The sequence below is a fragment of the Neomonachus schauinslandi genome, chromosome 5, assembly GCF_002201575.2.
Source record: "Neomonachus schauinslandi chromosome 5, ASM220157v2, whole genome shotgun sequence".
NCBI lineage: Eukaryota > Metazoa > Chordata > Mammalia > Carnivora > Phocidae > Neomonachus > Neomonachus schauinslandi.
This window is the reverse complement of record NC_058407.1, coordinates 3,405,418-3,427,727: the sequence shown is the minus strand read 5'-3', so window position 1 is coordinate 3,427,727 and position 22,310 is coordinate 3,405,418. Positions and strand designations below refer to the sequence as shown.

Sequence of the window (22,310 nt, the reverse complement as noted above, 5' to 3'; positions counted from 1 at the left end):
ACCAAGAGAAATCCAGTGCAAGTCATGCATGTCACTTCACATCTTCCGTTGGCTACGTCAAATTAAAAAAAACAAACAACAAAACACCGAAAAATAACTTCAGCAATGTATATTATTGAGTCTAATACACCCCAACTATTGTTTTATCACGTAACCAATGCAGACTTACTCTTTTTAAAGATTTCATTTATTTGAGTGAGCTCTCGAGAGAGCAAGCAAGTACGAGAGCAAGAGCACTAGCCGGGGAAGAGGCAGGGGGAGGGAGAAGCAGAGTCTCCCCGCCGAGCAGGGGGCCCGACGCGGGGCTCGAGCTCAGGGCCCTGGGGTCATGACCTGAGTCCAAGGCAGACGGCTGGCCGACTGAGCCGCCCGGGCGCCCCACCAGTGTAGACTTATTCTATCTCCGCTCTGTTTCGTGCCGACTCTTTTAAAACCCTGCTGGTGGCTTACTGCGCCGGGTTCCGCGAGCCCCCAGGCGCCACCCCCGCTCTGCCGACCCCCGGCTGCCCCTCCGCTGCCTCCGCGCGCCCCGGACCCTCCCGCCGCCTCGCCCAGCAGCAGAGCATAGAGCCGGACGTGGGCCCCAACCAGCCGCCAACACACGGACTCTCGCCGCCCAGGCCGCAGCCCCCACACTACCTCCCCAGCGTCGCCCTTTAATGCCGTCAGCGCCCGCGCCTTGCGTCAGGCGCGCCTGGGACGGAGGCGGGACTTCCGGACGCGCGGAGGCACAACTTCCGGAAGGAGGCGGAAGAGCCCCTCGGCTCTAGGCTCGGGAGTCCGGAGACCGCTGAGGAGCCACTCGGGGTACAGGAAAGGGCCGCCGGGCCTGGCCGGCCGCACTCGAGGTGTCGGGGCCGCGGGTCTGAGGGATGAGGAGGGGCCATGGCCAGCGACGGGGCCAGGAAGCAGTTCTGGAAGCGCAGCAACAGCAAAGTCCCGGGCAGGTGGGTGTGACGGGGAGGCCGGGTCGGGGTCAGGGGTCAGAGGTCAGGTGGGCGCGTGGGCCCGCTGGGCTGCGGGTGGAGTCGGGGGTCTGGGGAGGGGTGAACTGGGCTGCGGGAGGGCTGCTGGGGACGTGAGGGACGTTGGGGGAGCAGGGGGCTCGAGCGCAGGGTCTGGGAGGTGACCGGGGCTGCACGTAGATCGAGGCTTGAAGGGCGGAAGAGGAGCTGCTCGCGAGTTTTCCCGAGACCGGCAGGCTCTCCTCTGTGACACTCCTGGGCTCCCGGGGGAAGCCGAAAGGGACCGACTCGGGTCGCACTGCGAAGAGTTCGGTGGAGTGCGGAAACTGGCCAGCTGGCCGGGGCGGGCCGTGCTTGCCTGGCGGTCGTTTCTCCGAGGGGGCGTGGCGGTTTGACCCACTTGAATGGCCTTCTTGTCTGTCCTGCGGACGGCTGCTTTTGGCCTCGAGCTCGAGGATTTGCTCCAGTGGATTTGAGACTCCCTGTGAATTTCCACGTATCCCACTTTCTGGCCTCAAAACCAACTCCTTTCTTGAGTCCGCAGCAGGAAGCAAATTAAGAAAAAAAAATTAAACAAAAAATGAAGTGCATGCAATGACCTGGGTGCACCCTGGAAGCTGTTCGGCTCCAAAGTCCTGATCAGCGTGTGGCTGATCCCCGGCCAGCGCCCCGGGGAAGGTGAAGACAGTAGGTGGACAGTGCCTGGGAGAAACAGCTGCTGGCGAACGTAGATTAGAGAGAAACAGATGTCAAGATTTCTAAACACGGTTTATTCTGTTTGTAAACTAATGTCTGAATACTGAAAATTAGTAGGAATTGTGGCATTAAAATAATTCCACGTAGAATCATTTATAAACACAGCTTATTCGTAAGTGTTGCATAAGAAACACTATGGGTGCAGTGGTAGAATTGTAAACTTTGGAATTCACTGTGTTCGGTCAGAAGCATTCAGTTTTCGGAGTGATTTGGGGAATTCGTAGGAGTGAGTTACTGACTGCTCAGACACACTGACTTTGGAGGGGATCAGCAGAGGCGGCCAGAGATCCTGCTTCACGCCACAGGGTTGTGCATGATTGAGGAAGAAAAGAGCTTTCTTCAAAACCAATGTCAGGGTCCAAGGTGATGTGAAAATTCTGGAATGGCAGAGAATAGGAGGTCCCAATAGTGACAGAGACAGATGCTCCAGAACATAGACCCCGGGGAAAACGAGCCACATGGCAGTAGAACTTTTGTGTGTTGCCTTTAGGTCTTGAGGTTTTGGTTCTTCCTCAGTCTAAATAAACTCTGATTCTTAACCAGCTGAGCTCTGAGGATAGTCGAGCTGCAGTATGGAGTTATAATGGTGAATAAACATTTGGATTGAGGACTATCTCTTGGTAATTTGTCTTTGTATTGGATTCAGTAGTGGCCCCCTCCCCCCATTCATGTCTATCTGGAAGCCTGCGAGTGTGACCTTATTGGGACGTAGCATCTTTGCAGATGTGATTCAGCTAAAATGAGGTCATACTGGGTTAGGGTGAGTGCTAGTCCAGTGACTGGTATCTTTTTTTTTTTTTTTTTTTTAAGATTTTATTTATTTATCTGAGAGAGAGAATGGGAGACAGAGAGCATGAGAGGGGAAGGGTCAGAGGGAGAAGCAGACTCCCTGCCAAGCAGGGAGCCCGATGCGGGACTCGATCCCGGGACTCCAGGATCATGACCTGAGCCGAAGGCAGTCGCTTAACCGACTGAGCCACCCAGGCACCCTGCCATCATCTTTTAAATTATGGAGACTTACCAAAACAACTGTGTCACTGGTGTATCTCTAGTAGGTGATTTGGCCAGGGTCTCACACTGCATGAGAGGTGGTCTTGCCAGTAGCCCCCTGTCCTCTATTCACGCTGGTCCTTAGGTTGTCTATTTGGCTGGGGCTTTCTTAGAAATTTCTGGATGAAGCAGGATGTGTGATATGGTGGAAGCACCTCTGACTTGGTTCTGTGGTCTGGGTTTCAGCCTTTTTTTTTTCTATTAATCTCTGTGTGACTTTCACCAGGTCATGTCACCCCTGGGGCCATCAGTTTCTGCCAGTGTAACCTGATGAAGCTGGATGAGACCTAAGTGGCTGAGATCTCCAGGCACATATTTGTTCGGTCTGGTCCGATTCTCTTTGATGAGCACGAGAGAAGGCCTCTTGGAGCAGCTTTGAGAGTTTGAAAATTTATTCATTCAGTAGATATTTGTTTAACCAACTCTTGGTGCCAATAACAGTTCCAGGGGCTAGAGATACACCAGTGAACAAAACAGATCAGAACCAGTGCTGTCTCAGAGCTTACAGCGGAGCTGGAGGGGCAGAGAATAGAGACCATGACTAAGTTAAGAAGAGAGTTACCCCTGAGAAGGTGGGAACTGTTATCCTGTTTTTGAAACCTAAAGTAGAGAATTGGGATTGGGAGGCATGTGGAGTGGGGAGGGTTTCCCGGTGATAAGGTGGCCAGAGAAGGTCTCACAGAGGAGGTAACATTTGAGCAGGACTCACAGGAGGTGAGCGAACAGGCCCCCTGGGTGGCTGGGAGGACAGTGGTCTGGGCAGAGGGCCAGTGGAAAGTCCCCGGTTGGGAGCGACAGTGGTGTGCTCGAGAAGAGCAGGGGGCCTGGTGACTGGAGCCGAGGGAGGAAGGGGAGAGTCCTGGGGCACGAGGTCTGGAAGCTGGTGGGGGCGGGCCTCGTGGTCACAGTGGAAAGACGTGGGCTTTCTGTCTCTTATTCTGATGGGGGAACGCTTTGGAGGGTCTTGGCAGAGGTGTGGCAGGATCCCTTTGGCCTCTGGGTGGATGGTAGGTTAGGGGCTGGGAGGGAAGGATGGAAGCAGGGAGACCAGTTTGGAGGCTGTGGTGAACATCCAGGTGAGAGAGGATGGTGGTGCTGCAAGAATCAGAGGGCGGGTGGTGGGGATCAGGACGGGTTCAGTCTGTGACTCTCTGGGGCTGGTTCTTTCTTGGGCCAGTGACCCACTTGGCTCCGAGGGGCGGTTGCCCTCTGCAGTTGTGGGTGGCACTCTTGCCACACTTAGCTGTCAGTGGCAGGACGAAGTCACCGCCCACCGCGGTGCGAGCGCAGGCAGCCCTCCGGCGTGGGTCCGCCGGGGCTGCGAGCTCTGCGCACAGGAGGCCGTGTGGGCGGTGGGGCCTGTGGAGGGCGACGTTTGTGAGCGGGATGGAGGCAGGAGGGGCCCAGATTGAATCGGCAAGGCTGTGGGTGCTTGGGGTGGAGCTGGAGGAGAAGACAGCTCACGGTGTTGTGGCTCCGACAGCTTTCCGCTTCCAGCGGTCACAGCCCGAGGAGTCTCCGAGCCGGTGAGACATCAGCTCCACCGTCATTGTGACAGGCCGCCATCACTCATCAGCTGAGGGGAGGACTTGTTGGGGGGACAGTTCATTCGTTCAGAACGTATTCTGTGTGCCAGGTCCCGTGCTGAATGCTGAGCCAAGAGATGTGGCTCTCAGAGGCTGCTGGGGTGAGGGAGACGGTAAGCACTTGGTATGTTCTTCGAAGGTCATCATCTGGGGGCATTGGCAGAAGCACAGGACCCTGCGTCAAGGGAAGGCCATGCCCTTCCAGAAGAGGTCATGCCTGACCTGAGACCTGTAGGTGGAGAGGGAGCCAGCCCACAGAGATGCACAGATGCGGAGATGCGGGGTGGGCGTCAGAGCACTCCTGGCAGGGGAAGGGTGCTGCGGGGACCCTGGGGCTGGGGAGGAGGACAGCAGGAGGGGAGCCTTGTGAGAAGAGGGGTGGGAGGCGGGCAGGGCTTGGCAGGCCATAGAAAAGAGCCGCAACAAAGCACTGAAGGGTGGCGATCACCAGGGTTCTGGCCGGAGGGATGGGGTGTGGTTGCAGAATAATGAACCCCAAAGATGTCTGCATCCTTATCCCTGGAACCTGGAACCAGACCACATGGCAAAAGAGTGAAAGGTACAGATTGCTGACCCTGAGATGGTACCTTTTCCTGGGTGGCCTGGTGGGTCCAGTAGAATGGAGTGAACGCTTAAAAGTGGTCAGAATCAACAGCAGATGAACGCTGGTCTTGTCGCTGGCTCTGAAAGTAGAGGAAGGGGCCATGAGCCGGGGGGGTGCGGTGGCCTCCAGCATTTGGAGCGGCCTTCTGCTTACAGCCGGCGGGAACCTCGGTCCTACAGCCGCAGGAAACTGAATTCTGCCAACAGCCTGAATGAGCAGGACGTGGACTCTCCCCAGAGCGTCCAGAAATGAATGCAGTGGCCAACACCTGCACTTTAGTCCCGTGAGAACTGCCTTGGACTTCTGACCTCCAGACTTTAAGATAATAAGTGTGTTTCAGGCTGTGTGTGGAGGACTGTTCGAGCAGCCACAGAAAAACCCTGAAGTGGGAGGAGGAAGGTTGGAGAAATGTGCGGGAGGGATGTTGGATGGGAAGGGTTGTGGGTAGCCCTCCGCACCTGACCCTGCAAAGTCTTGCCCTTGAATGTGGACAGGGCACCTGCTTCCGTCTTCCCGGGTGGGCTGGCCCCTCACCGCCCACCTCTGCAAAGTGCATTTAGTCCCGAAGGACTGGAACAGCACTGGGAGGGCTCTTCCTCGTGTCTCCTTGGGTCCAGGAACCAGGTGGAGGCCCTGCCTCTTTTTCCGGAAGCTCGGATCTGCTGCCCTGACCAGCTTGCTCTTGTGTTTTCAGAAACCTGTTTGTTTCCTTGCTTGTATTTTTGAAGTGGCTGTTTGGACGGAGTGCCTGTTTATTCCTCTCTTCCCGTGTTGCAAGGAGCCCGGGAGTCTCTCGGGTGGGTCTTTGTGTCCTGTGCGAGCGGGTCTCTCTGGGCTCCGTCTGTAAGTGGAGTTGGTCTTACTGTGCCAGTGCCTTGGAAGCACCGGGGGTGGGGGTGGGGGTGGTTTGCTATGCACACAGTTCCTCTTGCTTGTTTGTTTCTTGGTGGTCCTGTTTGATGTTACTAAATGCCTTTTTAGCTGGTCTGGAAACATTTTGAAAAATGAACTTAATGTGAATCATGTTTTTTCTCTTCTACATATTTGTCTAATGTAGCAAGTCTAGACTCTTATGGGTTAATCTTAAGTGAGGACAGAAATGATTAAAATAAATAAATCCCTGATGATTTTGATTAAACTTTTTTTTTTTTTTAAACTGAGAGCAGGGGGAAGTATTCCATTCCCCGAGTGCTGTGAAGACATGGTCGGAGGTCATGGGTGGGAACGAGTCAAAGTGCCCTGGGAGCCTACGTCTGTTTCTCTGTTCCCCAGACTGCCCTGGGCTAGCCCTGCCTGCCTGCAGCACGGAGGAGTACGGTGGCGCAGTGACCGGGGCCAGTATGGGACACCCGCCCCGCCCCGGCCTCTCCAGCAGCTCCATCTCTAACCGCTCCTCAGCTTCCTGGTGCTCAGACGTGCGCAGTTTGGAGTCTGGCCCTGCAGGCCCTTCGGGATGCAGCACGGGTCCGCCAGGGGGGTCCTGCAGACAGCCGGGTGTCGGGATGGCCCTGTGCCGGGCCCTGGGAGCGCGGACAATGCCGAGCGAGGCTGCGGACAGACGTCCTGGGGCAGGGTTTTGTGCCACACCCCGGACGAGGCACTGTGGGCCTTGTGACACTGCACGCTCGAGACTGCTTCTCTCCTGCCGGGGTCCTGACACGCGCCGCGCCGTCGGCCCTCCCTGCGGCCGGGGGTTTGCAGACCCGGAACCCTGGGCTGTGGGCGGGTGGCAGAGCTGGCCCCCCGGGAGCTGGCTCCCACTGCTGGCCCCTGGGCTCGGCCCTCGCCCGGCTCCTCTGGCCTGGGGGTCGGGAACCCGGTTCCCGTGCGCTCGGATTTGCACAGCGTGGGGTTCTTCAGGAGGAGAGGAACAGCTTCTTCTAATTTCACCCTGATACTCCCTCTGCAGACCAGAGGCGGAGGGGTTGGGAGGCCCAGAGGGAATGGGGCAGCCTGGGTTCTTCCCGTCTGTGGGGCTCTGGGCTTGGGGGACTTTCATTTTGAGTATCCCTAGTCTTTGTGTTCCCCCATTCTGAAATGCTGTTTCCTCTTTTCTGGGGGTTAACATGGAAATTCCAGCCTGAGTGCTGAGGGTCACAGAGGTAGGTGCCCGTGGTCGTCAGTGGTTAGAACAGTGTGGACCGCCTGCAGTCACGTGAATTAAGGGCTGCAGATGCTGTCGCCGGGGCTCGCACAGCCGGCAGGGGAGCACGCGCACCAGGCCCTGTGGCAGCCCTGCCCGAGTGTGCTCCCGTCTGCCCAGATGGTGCTGCCGAGCTTGCGTCTGTCCCAGGCCCGCGGCTCCTAAGCGAGTGAGCCGCCTCTGAGCCCAGGCATGCTAGTTCAGGGCAGAGCTGTACACTTCTGGGTCCCCGACGGCATTAGCTCTGTTCCCTGGGGCCCCTTCTGGGTGTTCTTGCCCGTCCTGGCGTCCATCCTCTGGGGGTCTGGAGTTCGCCGGCGCTGGTGTGCGCCCACTGCCCCGGCTGGCATGTCTGTCGTCTGCTGTCTTCCTTCTCACACAGCCTCTGCACTTGAGCTTGGCCATGCTGCTCGTGGCCAGCCCCCCTCGATACGCTTCTTAAATGTGCCATGGAGCAGCTCTCCACCTGTTCCGGCATATACCTTGCTCCAGTTTTGAAATGACCCTTCTTTCAGTGAACCTTTGTACTAAACTAAAAGAATAAGGCTTGCTGGCTCTAAGGCTTATGCCCAGGGGAGACAAACAGCGCTTAATTCCTGTCTTCTGGATGAGCTCCTGATCCTTCACGGAAAGCCCTCCGCAGGGTGACTGGGATTGTCACAGGGCACTGGGCATGATGTGTGTGGAGAGCAGGTCAAAGGGCAGGGTCTTGGAAAGGGGACGGGTCCCTCGGCGCCACTGTGAACATTGGAGGCAGGGGGCAGTCCGTTTGAGGGTGTTGACACACGAGCTTCTCTAGTTTTTCCAGTGAACTTGTTTGCAGGTGGTGAGGCCAGCCAGTTGGTGGGACGATGTGTTGTGCTGTCGGCGTGGGGATCTAAAGGGGGCGTCTGGCCACGCTGCTTTCAGAATTCAGGCCGGCTCTGGGAGGAGAAAAGCATTTTCCTCCTCCTGTCAGGGGCGCTGGGCAGTTTGATGGGGTGGGGAAGGAGCACATAAGCCTGCCTCCGCCCACGGTAGCCGTCTGCCGGGCGAGCTGGTAGTGCCTCGGGTCGGGCCGCCGTGGCGTGGGACGGCCCGTGAGGACGTGGTGGCTCTGGGCCCCGTTTTGTTTTCTCTTTAGGATTGTGCTCTTTCTTGGATTAGTTTTCTGTTCCAAAACCACTCACTAGAGCTGTGTGGCATTTTATTTCCAGACCAAATGTGGATTCAGAGACCGGCCTGATTTTCAGTGGCTCAGTTGGGATGGGTCAGGCAAGGGAAATGCAGGAGCTGATCAGAGGGCGCTCTCCTGTTGGGTTCTGAGAGAGTGTGCTCTGTCCTGTGGAACTTAACTCCTTCACGTGTAAAAGGCTCAATCATTCAAATATTTGTATAACAAAGAAGCATTAAATGTCTCAAGCATTTATTGGATGCCTTCTGTGTGCACAACAGGCCCTAAAGTTTGCTGGCCTGGGCCCCTGCAGAGCAGTCTGGGGGGCGCTCCCAGTTCCTGGGGCAGCGTGGGCGAGGGAAGGGAGATGCTGGTGGAGGAGGGTGGGGGTGACCTCAAACTGGACCTTGAAGGACCGTCCGTTCCTATAGGTCCGTACTTGGTCATGGGGGTGTTCTGTAGACAGGGCCCGGGGCTGGCCTATGTGGCAGCCGGGTGGCTGCATGAAGGCCCAGCCGAGGAAAAGGTGAACAGGAGAGAAGAGCGTTGCTAGCAGGGACCTGACCGAGGGGGCTGGGTTTTCAGACGGGGTGGGCTGGAGGCCAGCGCTGGCCCCAAGCGGGGGTGTTGGTGTGGGGAGGGGCGGGAGAGGAACAGGGAAGGTTCCAGTTGTTCCCCAAGAGCGACAGGAAGACCTTGCAGACTTTGAGCTGGGGAGTGAAGCTGTCCCCTGACTGGCAGAGCCGAGACCAGAACCAGAGGCAGCCCCGTGGGACAGTGACAGAGGGGAGGGTGGAGCCGTGGGAAATGATTCAGGGTTTAGGAGGACGTGGAGATTGGCTGAACGTGGGTGGCGTGCTTCAGGGAGGAGGGGAGGGGGGCCCTTGGGCTCCTGGATTGCCATTCATGGAGATTAGGTCATGGAAGGAGTTGGTGACCTGGTCAGGAGGAGAGACCGAGCCCCGATCCAGGGTGGTGGGGATAGCAGGTGGGTTTTTGATGCCACAGACGTTGGCGGCCCAGGAGGGCCAGGAGCTGCTGGTGGCAGAGGGGCGTGAGGGGGTGCAGGAGGCAGGGTGCACTCGTTAGTCTTCTGCCTGATCCGTGGGGGTTGTCCCAGGGCTGGACACTGTGAGAAGTGGGCATGAGGTGTGGCAACTGGGGCAGAGCTGACTTCCGTAGTGGACCCATTAATGTGAGGTGGGGAGCGTGTGGCTGAGTTGCCAATGGTGCCCCAGAGGCAGCGGTTTGAGAACCCTTTACCTAGAGATGGTCAGGAGCATCAGGAAAGAGCGTGGTTTCCCGTAAAGTGGGAAGAAGGCAGGGCTGGGGCCTCGGCTGTGAGGTGTGGAGGTCAGGAATGTGTAGAAGAGTCTGAGGAGCCCCTGGACAGGCCGGCAGGAAAGGGGGTGCGGTGGCATGGGGGGATGGAGAGCAAGGTCGGAAGGGCTGGACGAGGTGCGTCTGGAGGCCAGACGAGGGCAGGAGGATTGAGGGAAGGTGGGACTCGGGGGTGGCTGGCCACCACGCCATACACTTTCCCTGCTGATTCCAAAGCCTTCTTTCTTCCTACTCATCGTATCTTCTGTTTTCCATTATACACACCCATCACTTTTGTTTGGGTTGAGGTCTCGTGGACGTAGAACATTGTATGAGTTTTGGGCGACAGTGTAATGGTTTGATATGTGTATATCTTGTGAGATGATCACCACAGCCCGTCCTTAACCTCCACCACCACACAAGGTTCGGATTGTTTTTCTTCTGGTAAGAACTTGTGAGGTCTTCTCTGTCAGCTGCTGTCAAGTCTGCGACACCGTGTTACTAACTGTAGTCACTGTGCTGCACACATCACTTCCCCAGGACTTATTTAAGTTTGTGTCTCCTGCCCACCTTCACCCTTTCGCCTACCTCCCCCCACATCAGACAGCCACCAGCCTGTCCCCTGTATCTGTGAGTTCACACGTTCCTCTTCTCATGTGGAGGAGCACTTTATTGTAAACATGCTCATTTCCAAGATCTATTTCAAGAGACTGTCCATGGAGCAACCTCCTGATCGACTCAACAACTGCCCGAGTCTCTGCTGGGTTCTGGGGGCCCCAAGGAGCATGGCAGGAGACAAATCCTGTCCCTTTGACGGGGAGCTCTGGCCCCGTGGGGGCACTAGACGGCCAAGAGTGTGTGGGACAGGCTGAGCGGCAATGCCGGGTGGGGTGGCGCGGGTGTCATTGCTGGGACAGCTCGAGAGGTGCTCCGGTCTGGGTCCGTGGGGCCACGTGTGCCTGCAGCTGGCTCTGCGGGGGCCGAGAGCTCCAGACTCTGCTGTGGGTGGAGGGACGATGGAATTGTTTGCTGTGGTGATAATGGTGTTTCATGCATTTTCCTCTGAAGCCCTCTAAAGTTAATTTCCTTGGAAAACTTACTTCTTCTGAATATTTTATAAACCTGGGGAACATCGCTGTGTGTTAGAGCGAGCCTAATGGTAAATCAGTCGCTAATTGAGTTCATATTTCAGAAAAGCATGTTGAGCGCAGAGGGGGCGCAGCATGGTTTGTGAGCCCGGCCGGGGAGGCTGGTGGCTGGGGAGGTGGTGGCCGCGGCGGGGGCTCCCGACCTGCCCACTGATGCCCCGCGCCCGAGCTGCGGGCGAGCACTTCATCCTAAATGCCGGCATAGGTTCTTGGTTTCCTTTTAGGTGCTTAGGACATTTCTTTTCCGTACTTTCCCTTCCTCTCACGCTTCACTGTCTCAGGGCTGAAAGCAGCCCTGCTACTCCAGCCTTTCACTGAGGAACAGAGAGCCATCCTGGTCCCTGGCTCGTCAGTTTTGTTGCCAAGCCAGGGCCTTGGTGGTGGGGCGTCCTAGTTAGACCAGAGACATGTTTGCCAGGACACGTGGGAGAGAATCGCCCTCTTGCTTCTCCTGCTGCTCTGCTCACCTGTGTTCAGATGATCGCCTGCCATCATGGGAGCCGGGGGCGGGCAGGGGTTGTCCCTGTGTCCCTGGCTCCCTGGCGTCTCTCCAGCTCCAGTGCCGCTGCCTGCAGCAGGTGCTCAGCCAGTGTCTGCCGAATGAAGGGTGCTCTCCAAGGGGACCAGCTTGAGCACTTGGCCGTCCACAAGTGGGCACTCAGACAGCCTTAGATTCTGGTTTTTATTATACTTTCCCTGCCCCGAGTTGTAAAGGTGGCGGAGCAGAGTCCTGAGGAGCCAGCGGTGATTGTTCAGGGGCCCCCGTCTCTTTTCTGTGGGCCTCCCCCAGCTGACCCGTGTCTCCAGCCTGTCCTCACCTGTGACCCCCTCTGCCTGGGGGCGCCCCTCGCTCCCACCTCCTGCTTGTGGTGAATCTCAGCTTTACTGTCTCTGTCGCCTGCCTTCCCCTTCCTGGTGGGGGCGTTGCAGGGGTGACTCTCTGTGCCTCATGCAGGAGGGGTGTGCTCTGTTGAGAACTCAGGGGCTATTGTCGGGGGGGTCCTCTTCCGGGCGCCATCCTGGGGGGCATCTCTCCACCTGCCTGTCCCTGGGCTGCCCTGTGCGGTGCGGTCCTTGGTCTGGGCGCCTCCCTCTCAGCTGGATGGGAACCTCTGTGGGGCCGCAGGGTTGGGTCCGTGACTCATCGTGAGTTCTCGTGCATTTGTTCTTCCATCTGAGAGTCCTTCCCGGCCACCCAGTTGTGTGGTCGCTAACGCTATACACTGCATATACTATATACAGGATGGAGACCCGCCCGCCCAGAAAATGTAGCTGTGGTCCCCACTGTTGGCCTGCTGATAACCAATGAATCCTTCTGAAGTTTCATGGTCTTAGTTCAGGGGGTGATATCATGTCTGTCATTTTCACTTGAAGCTACTAAAATGTTTTGTTCTGGGCTGGTGGCATTAGGGACTTCTGTCATTCGGGGCTGCAGAGGTAGACTTGGACCTGTTTAAAGGTCAGCCGGGTGGCTGGTGCAGAAGGGCTGCCTTGCTCCAGCCTTCGCCCCCCACGGCACAGCCACCTTCCCGGACACCCGGTCAGGGAGGAGACCCTCCTGCTTCTTCCCCCTCTCCCCCTCCCTCCCTCCCTCCCTCCCCCTTTCCTCCCTTCCTTTCAGCATCTTTGTGGAGACGTCATTTACCTGTCCTCTATTTCACCCACTTAAAGTGTACAGTTCAGTGTTTTTAGTCTGTGGAGTTGGACGATCATCACCATAGTCAATTTTAGAGCATTTGCCTCACCAGCCGTGACTCCCCAGTCCCTCCTCCCCAGCCCCTGGCTGCCACTCATCTGCTTTCTGTTTCTGTAGACTTGCTTATTCTGGACATTTGCTTATTCATGTGTGTGGGATCATATGAATGTGGTCTTCGTGACTGGTTCCTTTCACTGAGCGTGATGTTTCCAGGCTTCATCCACGTGGGAGCGGCTGTCAGCCCTTCATTCCTTGTTGGAAGCTGACGGTATATTCCAGCGTGTGCCTAGGTCACCCACTGATGGACCTCGGGACTGTTTCCACACTTTGGCTATTCAGAGTTGAAGCCGCCGCATCCTTTTCCTGGACCCAGAGTCCCCTCCACCCCCACCCCTCCGCTCCCATCCTATTCTCAATTTGTTTTCATCACCATCATGAGCTCGGAGTTTTGACCACCATGTATGTATCCGACATGGTAGATAGTTTCATTTTCTCGTTTTAAAAACTTTTTATAAATGACATCATACCGCGCATATTCAAGTTACTCTTCAGTGGTAGGCTTATAAGTGTACCGATCTTGGTTCTTGTAGTTCCTTCATTTTTATTGTGGTTAGTATTCCATTATATGTGTATGTTCCAGTTTGTTTATTTGTTATTCAGTTGATAATGGACAAAGGGATAATGTGAATTCATTCTTCAGTTGATGATGGATAAAAGTTTTTCCTAAAATTTTTTTTTTCTTTTTAGCGTTCGCGACATCGCTGAACCTGCCTCCTGTGTCCTTACACAAGGGGTTTTCATGGCGTGTGCCTAGAAGTGGCATTATGTCGTGTGTATCTGCTTTTTGTGAGGAATCACTGGGGTCCTCTTTAAAGCAATGAATTACTGTGGTGTTTTTAAGCAGTACAATTCATTAAAAAGTTTATTGGTGAACATATTTTTTAAAGAATGATTTCATGATGTGCTACTTATTCTTTTAAAATGGCTTTAGCTGAAGCCTGTTTTTCTTTTTAGCTATGCAAGACCAGATAAAAATGCAATTTTAATAAGATAAAATGAGATGCCTTTTAGTCTGAGCTTGAACTTTGCTGGAACATTTTCTGCTCAATAAACACAAGTGGTGTGCCCATGAAGAATTAATGCATTGGCGCTTTCCTGGGAGGCAAGGGGCCTGCAGTGTGTGGTAACACTGCAAGACCCATGGAAATGCCTTGCACATAGAGGGCAGAGACCCACTGCCTGATGGTTTTGAGCCATATTTGTGTACTGAGACATAAGGGAAGGGTGCAAGCCAGCAAGGTAGGTGCATAATACCGGTGAATGCTGTCTGTAGGTCACTTGGCGGTAGTCAAGCTGCTGCCATTTATGGCTGTCTCATTTCTTACACGTTCTTATTTCCATTTCCGAGACGAGGAAGCTAAAGCCTAGAGCAATTACCCAGGCCCTTTGGTTCTTAAAAGAGGAAACCTTCTACCAAGGTCGGGGAAGCCTCCAAGAGATTTCTGGAAAGGGACCACGACAGAGGGGTTGTGCATGACCTCCGTGGGCTGATACTCTTTCTTTCCAACAACAACAACAAACCCCCAAACCCTCCTGGATTCTGTGGGTCAGACTGATCTCTTTTCCATGGTGTCACTGGGAAGGTTCAGAGGCTGGGAGGGAAATCAGAAGAAGGCTGGTGACTCACGCCTGTCGAGGTTGATGCCGGCCATCATCAGCTGGGACACCCCCCTGAAGCTGTTGGTTCTAGTGCTTACATGTGGGCTTCTTCAAAGCCTGGTGGCTGGGTTCCAAGAGAGAACCCAAGAGAACCAGGTGGAAACTGTGCTGCCTTTAAAAACTTATATCTTCATTGAGACTCACATATAATAATAGTTTACCCATTAAAATTCACGTACAACACCATTCCCTCATTTAAGGGGTGAAAGTCAGTGGTACTGCGGTGTATCCGTCGCCACAGTCAACGTTAGAATATGTTTGTCCCCTCAGGAAGAAGCCCTGTAGTCTTTTGCTGTCACCCCAGTCTCCCATCCTCCACCCCAGGCAACCACTAGTCTCCCTTCTGTCTCCCTTCTAGACATTTCATGTCAGTGAGATCATAGAGTAGGTGTTTTTTTTTTTTTTAAAGATTTTTATTTATTTGACAGAGAGAGAGTGTTAGTGAGAGCAGGAACAAGCAGGGGGAGTGGGAGAGGGAGAAGCAGGCCTCCCGCTGAGCAGAGAGCCCGACGTGGGGCTCGATCCCAGGACCCCGGGATCATGACCTGAGCCGAAGGCAGACGCCCAACGGCTGAGCCACCCAGGCGCCCCAGAATAGGTGTTTTTTAATGACTGGCTTCCCATGTGTAGCGTGATGGTTTCAAGGTTCTTCTGTGTTATAGCGTGAGTTAGCACTTTATTTTTTAGCTGATGACTATTTCACTGAATAATATTCCAGTTTACCATGTTTTTGTTGTCCAAGAACATTATAAATGCCAATTCATTTTTTTTATTTTTGTAGGTAAACGTAAAGGTTCTTGCGAGTTTGGAGTCCAGTGTGCTTGTCTTTGCCTGCCTCGTACTCCTCACAACCCCCGTCGCAACGTGGGGGCTATCAAATGTCCGTTAAATTTTGCTGAAACATTTTAGGATATAAAAGGGAACATTTTCTGTAATTAAAATGTTGTGTCACAGACACAGACATGGAGGAATGAATGGAAAACTGAAAAAATGCCCCAGCATAGAGTAATCTCCTGCGTATTGAAGACCGTGTCCGCAAACCAGTAGGGAATAGGATAGGTTTTTAACCAATGTCATTGGAGCAGTGGATTATTTTTTTAAAAAGTTTTCTACAGGCGCCTGGGTGGCTCAATCCTTAAGCGTCTGCCTTCGGCTCAGGTCATGATCTCAGGGTCCTGGGATCGAGCCCCGCATCGGGCTCCCTGCTCGGCGGGGAGCCTCCTCCTCCCACTCCCACTCCCACTCCCACTGCTTGTGTTCCTGCTATCGCTCTCTCTCTCTCTGTCAAAAGAAAAAAAAAAAGTTTTCTACAGTCTGTAGCAAAATAAAATAAATTCTAGGTGACTCAATACTTAAGGGTAAAAAATAAAACCACCCAAGTGTGGAACTAGGACACAGTTGGAGATTTATGCCATCTCAGTAAGTTGGCTGGGCTGAATGTTCGTGTGCTCCCAAAACTCACAGGAAGCCCTAACCACCAGACTGAGGGTGTTAGGAGGTGGGGGTTTTGAGGGGGTGAGGAGGTCCTGAGGCTGGAGTCCCCCATGGTGGGATTAGAGCCTTTATAAAAGAGACCCCAGAGAGCTTCCCTGCCTCTTCCGCTGGGTGGGGACGCAGCAGAAGGCACCAGCTGAGGCCCTCACCAGATACCAAATCTGCCAGCACCTTGATCTTGGACTTCCAGCCTCCAGAACTGTGGGGAATAAATGTCTTCGTTTATAAGCTGCCACATGCGTGGTATTTTTGTTATAGCAGCCGGGATGGACTAAGACAGTTGGGGGTGGGCCTTTTTAAGTGGAGTCCTCAAAGGAGAGCCCCGTGTAACGCATAAAAGTGAGGTTGACTTAACCACAGAGACCTTTAAGCTTCCATAAGCCAAGAGGATGGCTTTGTCACCTGTCTGTCACCATTCTGTTCTCTTTTGGTTTTCTGTTGCTGCTGTAACAAATCAGCATAACCCTATTGGCTTATAATACACACTTGCTGTCTTATAGTTCTGGTGCTGGGCTAAGATGAAGGTGTTGGCAGGGCTGCAGTGCCCCCGAGACCCGTGCTCTTTCTCATCTTCCTGCCGTGCCCGCGTTCTCGGGTGGTTGATATCTCCTGCTCATTTCTCATGGTGGCATGAGGCTGGGGAACCTCTAGGCCTCACGTGTGTTCCAGGCAGATGAGGAAGGGCCCACACTGCTGGTGACTGAGCTGCGCTGGGTCACAGGGCCTCCCCTGGCTGGACGCCCCCGCCGAGGAAGGGGTGCGGGTGCGGCCACTCAGTGGACCGCCCTGGTGTCTGCCACGGGGGCTGTTTTGTTTCCATCTGTTTTCCAAGTTTACTCTGATGAACAGAAGACTTTATTTTTAAATTTAATTTTTATTTTTTTTAAAAAGATTTTACTTATTAGAGAGGGGGAGAGAGAGAGAGCGCACAAGCGGGGGAGCAGCAGTGGGAGAGGGAGAAGCAGGCTTCCCGCAGAGCAGGGAGCTCAATGTGGGGCTCGATCCCAGGACCCTGGGATCATGACCTGACCTGAAGGCAGACGCTTAACCGACTGAGCCCCCCGGGCGCCCCCAGAAAACTTTTATAATAAAATCATTAAGTCTTTTTTTTTTTTTTAAAGATTTTATTTATTTGAGAGAGAGAGAATGAGAGAGAGCACATGAGAGAGGGGAGGGTCAAAGGGAGAAGCAGACTCCCTGCCGAGCAGGGAGCCCCATGCGGGATTCGATCCAGGGACTCCAGGATCATGACCTGAGCCGAAGGCAGTAGCTTAACCGACTGAGCCACCCAGGCGCCCCAATCATTAAGTCTTTAAAAAACACATTTATCTTCTTTTTGTGATTCTGCATTCTGTCTTTGACGAAATGGCAGCAGATGGGAATTTCCAGACGGGCATTTCAGCATTAGTTCGTAGTCCTGCCGCTGGCACACGGTCCGGGAGCAGAGGCTGCTGGAACTTGGTGATGCTGAGTGGCTCCCAGCTCCCAGCAGCCTCGTCGGCAGCGGCGCCTGAGGCCCTGCCGATGCGGTCAGGGCTGCGGCTCCCTGGGCTGAGGCCCATTTGCCCGGCAGGCTGAATGCCCCGTTGTGTGTGTGGCGTGGACCTGTGTGGCGCCATTCATCCCTTCCAGACGGGCCCTCGGGACCCGTGGCAGCTGAGGGGGAGTTGCTGCTCAGGCATGTAGGTTACTGGGAACTGGTCCTTTTCCCGAGTTAGTGTGGGCTCTTGAGGAAGCTGGAGAGAAGCTAATCGGTTTTCCTTTCTTTTTAAACAGCATCCAGCATGTGTACGGCGCCCAGCACCCCCCCTTCGACCCACTGTTACACGGCACGTAAGTGAGGCCTGTGGTCATGCTGCATCACGCACGCGCCTGGGCGTCCTGGTGACCCGCTGGCCTCCTCGGGGTCCTGAGGGGAGCAGCGTGGTCTTCCCTCGAGCAGACACGCGTCAGGGCCTCGCACGACTGGTCCTCCGGACGAGGGCAGAGGAGGAAGCCCAGCCCAAAGTGGAGGAGAGCACGAAGCTGGCACCCCCTTAGCTGATGGGGAGGGCCTGGCCCCGGGCCTGTTCTCGGTGGTCAGCTCACTTCCCTTGCCCTCCACTGCACGCTCTGCCCTTGTGTCTGGCTCCTCCACCAGAGCCACGCAGGGGGCTGGTGTGGCCCCCCGCCCGTGCTGGCGGGTGTCACTGGGCCCACCGCAGGGGCTCTTGCTCTAGTGGTGCTGTGTCGTGTCCGCACGCCGAAGGACAGCCGCTCCTGCCCCCGCCGCCCCCACTGCTGCCTTAGGAGGTTTGCGGGCACTGGCCCGTGTGAGGTTTGGGGACTCCCTGTGAATGCCGTGACTGCGGTGCTGGGGTTCCTCCTGAGTGGCTTCTGTCACCAAGCAGAGACTGCTCAGTGGTACTGCCCCTCGAGAGCCTCTCCTTCCTGCCCCCAAATCCTAGGAGTCCTCTTCTGTTTTTTTTTAGGATTATTTATTTGAGAGAGAGAGAGAGAGCACAAGAGTGGGGGGTAGGGAGGGGGGCGAGGGAGAAGCAGACTCCCAACCGAGCAGGGAGTCCGATGTGGGGCTCGATCCCAGGACCCCGGGATCACAACCTGAGCCGAAGGCAGACATTTAACCGACTGAGCCCCCTGGGTGCCCCAGGAGTCCTCTCTTGGATGCCTCTTTGGGTTGTGCTTGCTCTTCACCCTCAGCTCAGTTGACACTGAAAGCTTGAATGTGCACCTTTAATCCATGGGCTCCTTTCTGACCGGTCGTGGGGTGAGTCCTCTCCAGCCTCCGAGGGGACAGCTGAAGTCTGCCTTTGCTTTGCAGCTTGCTCAAGGCCGCACCCAAGGCGCCCGCCACACCCGTGAAGGCCAAGAGAATCAGCACCTTCCAGGAGTTTGAGAGCAACACCAGCGATGCCTGGGACGCCGGCGAGGACGATGACGGGCTCCTGGCCATGGCAGCCGAGAGCCTGAACACCGACGTGGTCATGGAGACGGCCCACCGCGTCCTGCGCAACCACAGCCAGCGGCAGGAGCGCCGCAAGCCGCAGGAGGCGCCGGGACCCGAGCAGGAGCCACAGCCTTCGGCAGAGCCTCCTTCGGTCCCAAGCGGTGACCTCCGGCTGGTGAAGTCCGTCAGCGAGAGCCACACATCCTGTCCTGCAGGTGGGCAGGGGCACGAGGAGACGACGTGCAGTGCTGCGAGGGAGAGGGGCTGGAGTCCTCTCTGTGCGGGAGGTTAGCGGGCGTTCCGTCCTATTTGCCACAGGAGCTCGTGCCCTTGAAAGACCTTGAGGTTGTGATCCACGTGCCCACAGGCCTTCCCAGGCAGGAGAAGCTGTAGACTTTTCTTTGTGTCCCCAGCTGAGTGCTTCTCTCCTCCGGGTGGAGAGTGTGGTGTGTGGCTTTTGTGGCCTGGCTGTGAGAGGCCCACAGTGAGCACCGGGCCCCAGGGGACTGTGTCTCCCTTCTAAGTGTGCCCCGGTTGTCCCAGGGGGACATTTCCAGCTCAGGGGCCAGGCCAACTGCACATTCAGAGGCTGCACCTCCTTCGGCAGCTTCCAGTGACACCCCCTCCCCTGCCGGGACACCTGCACGTGGCTCAGAGTCTGTAGGGGGCAGAGTCTGGGGTGTGGAATGACTGCCTCCAGGTCATAAACTCAAGGATGCGATCAGCGCATGTCTTGTACCCCGTGCCTGGTGCTCAGTAGCCTTTCTGGAGACGGCTCTCAGTAGTTTTGCTTTTTGTTTTTGGGGGTGTCTGTGATGTAAAACAACACAGTATTTGATGAGCCTCTGTGATGGGTCAGGCTCTTAGGGCTTGGGGTGCCCCCAGGAAGTCCCTGGCCTGGAGTGTGTGTTCTGGTGAGGGGGACAAGCACTGACCTACACGTTGGGTCAGTAAGGAGGCCTGGAGCGTGCGGGGAGGAGACAAACGCCCTGGGTCGAGACAGAGGTGGGAGGTGGCGACAGCAGCCTGGACCTGGGGCGTAATCTTCAGTCAGAGCGTCCAGATGCCCTACTGAGAAGGTGACACGTGAGCATCAGTGAGGTGAGGCAGTGAGGCGTGGGGAACTGGTGGCAGAGGGGCCGGCCTGCACCGCGGTGGACTCACGGCCTCCCTCTCCCAGGGTCTCTGGGGGTCAGGGGACTGCCCCTTGTTTACAGAGGAGAGAAGAGGGCATCGGGCAGCCTCAGCTTGCCCTGCTGGGACCGCGGAGCTGGCGTTCATCCCCCTGTCTAGTTTTCAGAAACCCTTCCCGGGAGCTGACTAACGTTTGGAACATCACACGTCTTCGTAGGTGAGAACGCTGTGAATTAGTTCCTTTGACCAGTTTTCATATTGGAATCTGAACTATTTTCCTCCAAAATAGGCTGAACTTCAAAGTATTTGAGTTTAAAAATGAAAATCTGGTTAGGGCTTCTGCGAGTGGGTCGGGGTTCCCTGAGACTGATGCATCCTATGCCGATGACTGCCTGCGCGCCCCGGCCGGGCAGTGCCCTCAGCCTGGGTGCCTCTTCAAGTTGGCAGGTGCCCCGAATTCCTCTGCCCTTTGCTGTGCCCCACGCCTCTGGGGCCTGGGTAGAGCCTCTGTAACACCTGCCATCTGAGCAGTTGCTGGGGGGGGGGGGGCTCAGCACCCGTAGAGGTGGGGGCCCATCTAGGCTGAGCGGGCAGGCTCCTGTTCTCTCAGGCCGTGGGGCTGCTGCGGCAAGAGCACCACAGGCCGATGGTGCATGAGCAGCAGAAAGTTAGGTCTCCTAGTTCTGGAGGCTGGAAGTCAGGTCAGGCGGCCAACACGGTTGGGTCCTGGCTCTCTTCGGGGTGCAGACAGCTGCCTTCTCACAGTATCCCAACATGGGGGAGACTAGAGAGGGGAAACAGGCTGTCTCGTGACTCCTCAGGAGCACCGATCCCATCAGGGGACCCCATCCTCATGACTTCCTCTAAACCTGAGGCCCTTCTTCCTAACACCGTCCCTTCTGGGGAAGGACTTGAGCATATGGACTTTGGGGCCTCATAGCATTCAGCCCATGGCCAAGTATGCAGTTGGGCTGCATCCAGCCAGGGTGGGGAGCCTTGGGGTGGCCTCCTCCTATAAAAGCCAGGTGAAGGATGCTCCAAGCGGCTCATGCTGGGGAAGGGGCCGATTACTGTGTTTGCCTTCTGCCTCCACCCGCTTGCGTGTCAACCATCTTTCCTTTGCTTTCTGAGCAGGCCTTTTGTGAGCAGTTCATTTCATGATAGCAGCTAGTGTTTATCCATCGCTTACTGTGGGGCAGAGACTGTCTCGGGTCCTCGTCATGAACAGATCCCTCTGACTTTGCAGCCAGTCTAGGAGGGAGCTTACGGGGGAGGTATAGGGAGGTCACGTGGCTCGCCCAGCATGCTGAGCAGTGGGGTAGGGTTCAAGTCCAGGGCGTCTGAGGCCAGGGCCTGCTGCTAGCTGCTGACCTCCCCATAGAGAGCAGGGCCTCTTTGCTGGTGATGCCGCCCCCAGGGGACATGAGGTCCTGTTTTAGGACCTTTCCTGTTAACATCTGGGGCAGGGAGTGTGTGCTCCTGGCATGAAGTAGGCAGAGACCAGGGTGCCTGGCCCCCAGGGAACTCTCTGGCCCGACCGTGCACAGTGCCAAGGGGGAGAGGGCCGCTCTGGAGCCCGAGGTGGCCTCTCAGGGAGCCGACCCCACGGGTGGCTGGCAGTGGTGCGTAGAACTCGTGGGCCTGTGTTCAGTTCCCTTGGTGGGCTGTTAGTCGTGGGGATGGCTTACTCGGTGTTGGCACTAAGACGACCACATCAGGCCTCATTCTTACTGGGCTGGGCCCGGCGCAGATGTGTTGACTGGCAGGCAGTCTAGTGGGGAAACACAAGGATCTGAGTCTTTCACCTCCATGGGTGGAATGGAGCCTTGGAGTGATGGACAGGACCCAGAAGCACCCAGGGGTAGAAGTCCCAGTTCAGTCTTGTTGAGGAGGGCCAGGACGTGTCAGGGATGGCTTCAGGGAGGAGGTGATGTCTCTAAGGTTACCGGTAGGGTGAGGTTCCAGGCTTAGGAGGTGAGGCCATACCAGCCGAGGGGAGGTGCCGGGTGGGCTGGGCTGGCTGACTGCTCACCTCATCTACGTGGTTTGCAAGTTCCCCCAAGGCAGGGACCATGTCCCATTACCTCTGTTTCCCTTTGGGGTCCTGTGTCATTACGTGAATGTTGCTGAGCTAAACTGAGGTGTTTTCAGGGCCTGGTGACCGCGGGCTCTCCCCTCCTCCATGTTCTGCCCCACTCTTGTCCCTGCACCGGCCCCACGGCCCAGGGCCAGGCCAGGCCTCTGTTGAGGTGAGGGACCTGTGAGTGCCATTTCATGTGACTGTGCTCCTCGGAGCGGAGTTGTGTTTCTGGGGCCTGGACGCTGTGTTTCACGGGGCCCAGTCTGGTCAGAGTGCTGCCTGCCCTTCCCACTGCCGGCATTGTGTCGGGTGCCTGTCCCTTTATGGTGCGCCACCGTGGGAGCTCACGTCACCCCACGCAGCGTCCACAGGGCCTGCTGGCTGCCCTCGCCTTTGGCCTTCAGCCCTGGGTAGATGGCAGCCTGAAAGTTCCGGGATGCTGCAGCAGGGGTCTCAGGCTGGCCTTCCCCGCGCCTCCTGCTTACCTTTCGACTGTCCTGACTTTCTTAATCAGC

The 22,310-nt window shown here is 55.9% G+C and overlaps 1 protein-coding gene across 3 annotated transcripts in view; it reads left to right on the top strand.

Annotated features, from left to right (window-relative positions):
- Positions 1-752: 752 nt before the first annotated feature.
- TBC1D22A (TBC1 domain family member 22A) overlaps positions 753-22,310 on the top strand; it is a 319,187-nt gene continuing 297,629 nt past the window's right edge. For 2 of the 3 annotated variants that reach the window (XM_021687821.1, XM_021687820.1), the window contains exons 1-3: positions 753-947; positions 17,411-17,467; positions 18,456-18,796. In XM_021687821.1, the coding sequence (XP_021543496.1) occupies positions 886-947; positions 17,411-17,467; positions 18,456-18,796 (460 nt within the window). In that variant the 5' untranslated portion in view covers positions 753-885. The remainder of the gene's footprint in view (positions 948-17,410; positions 17,468-18,455; positions 18,797-22,310) is intronic. The other variant, XM_044915765.1, reaches the window with a different exon arrangement.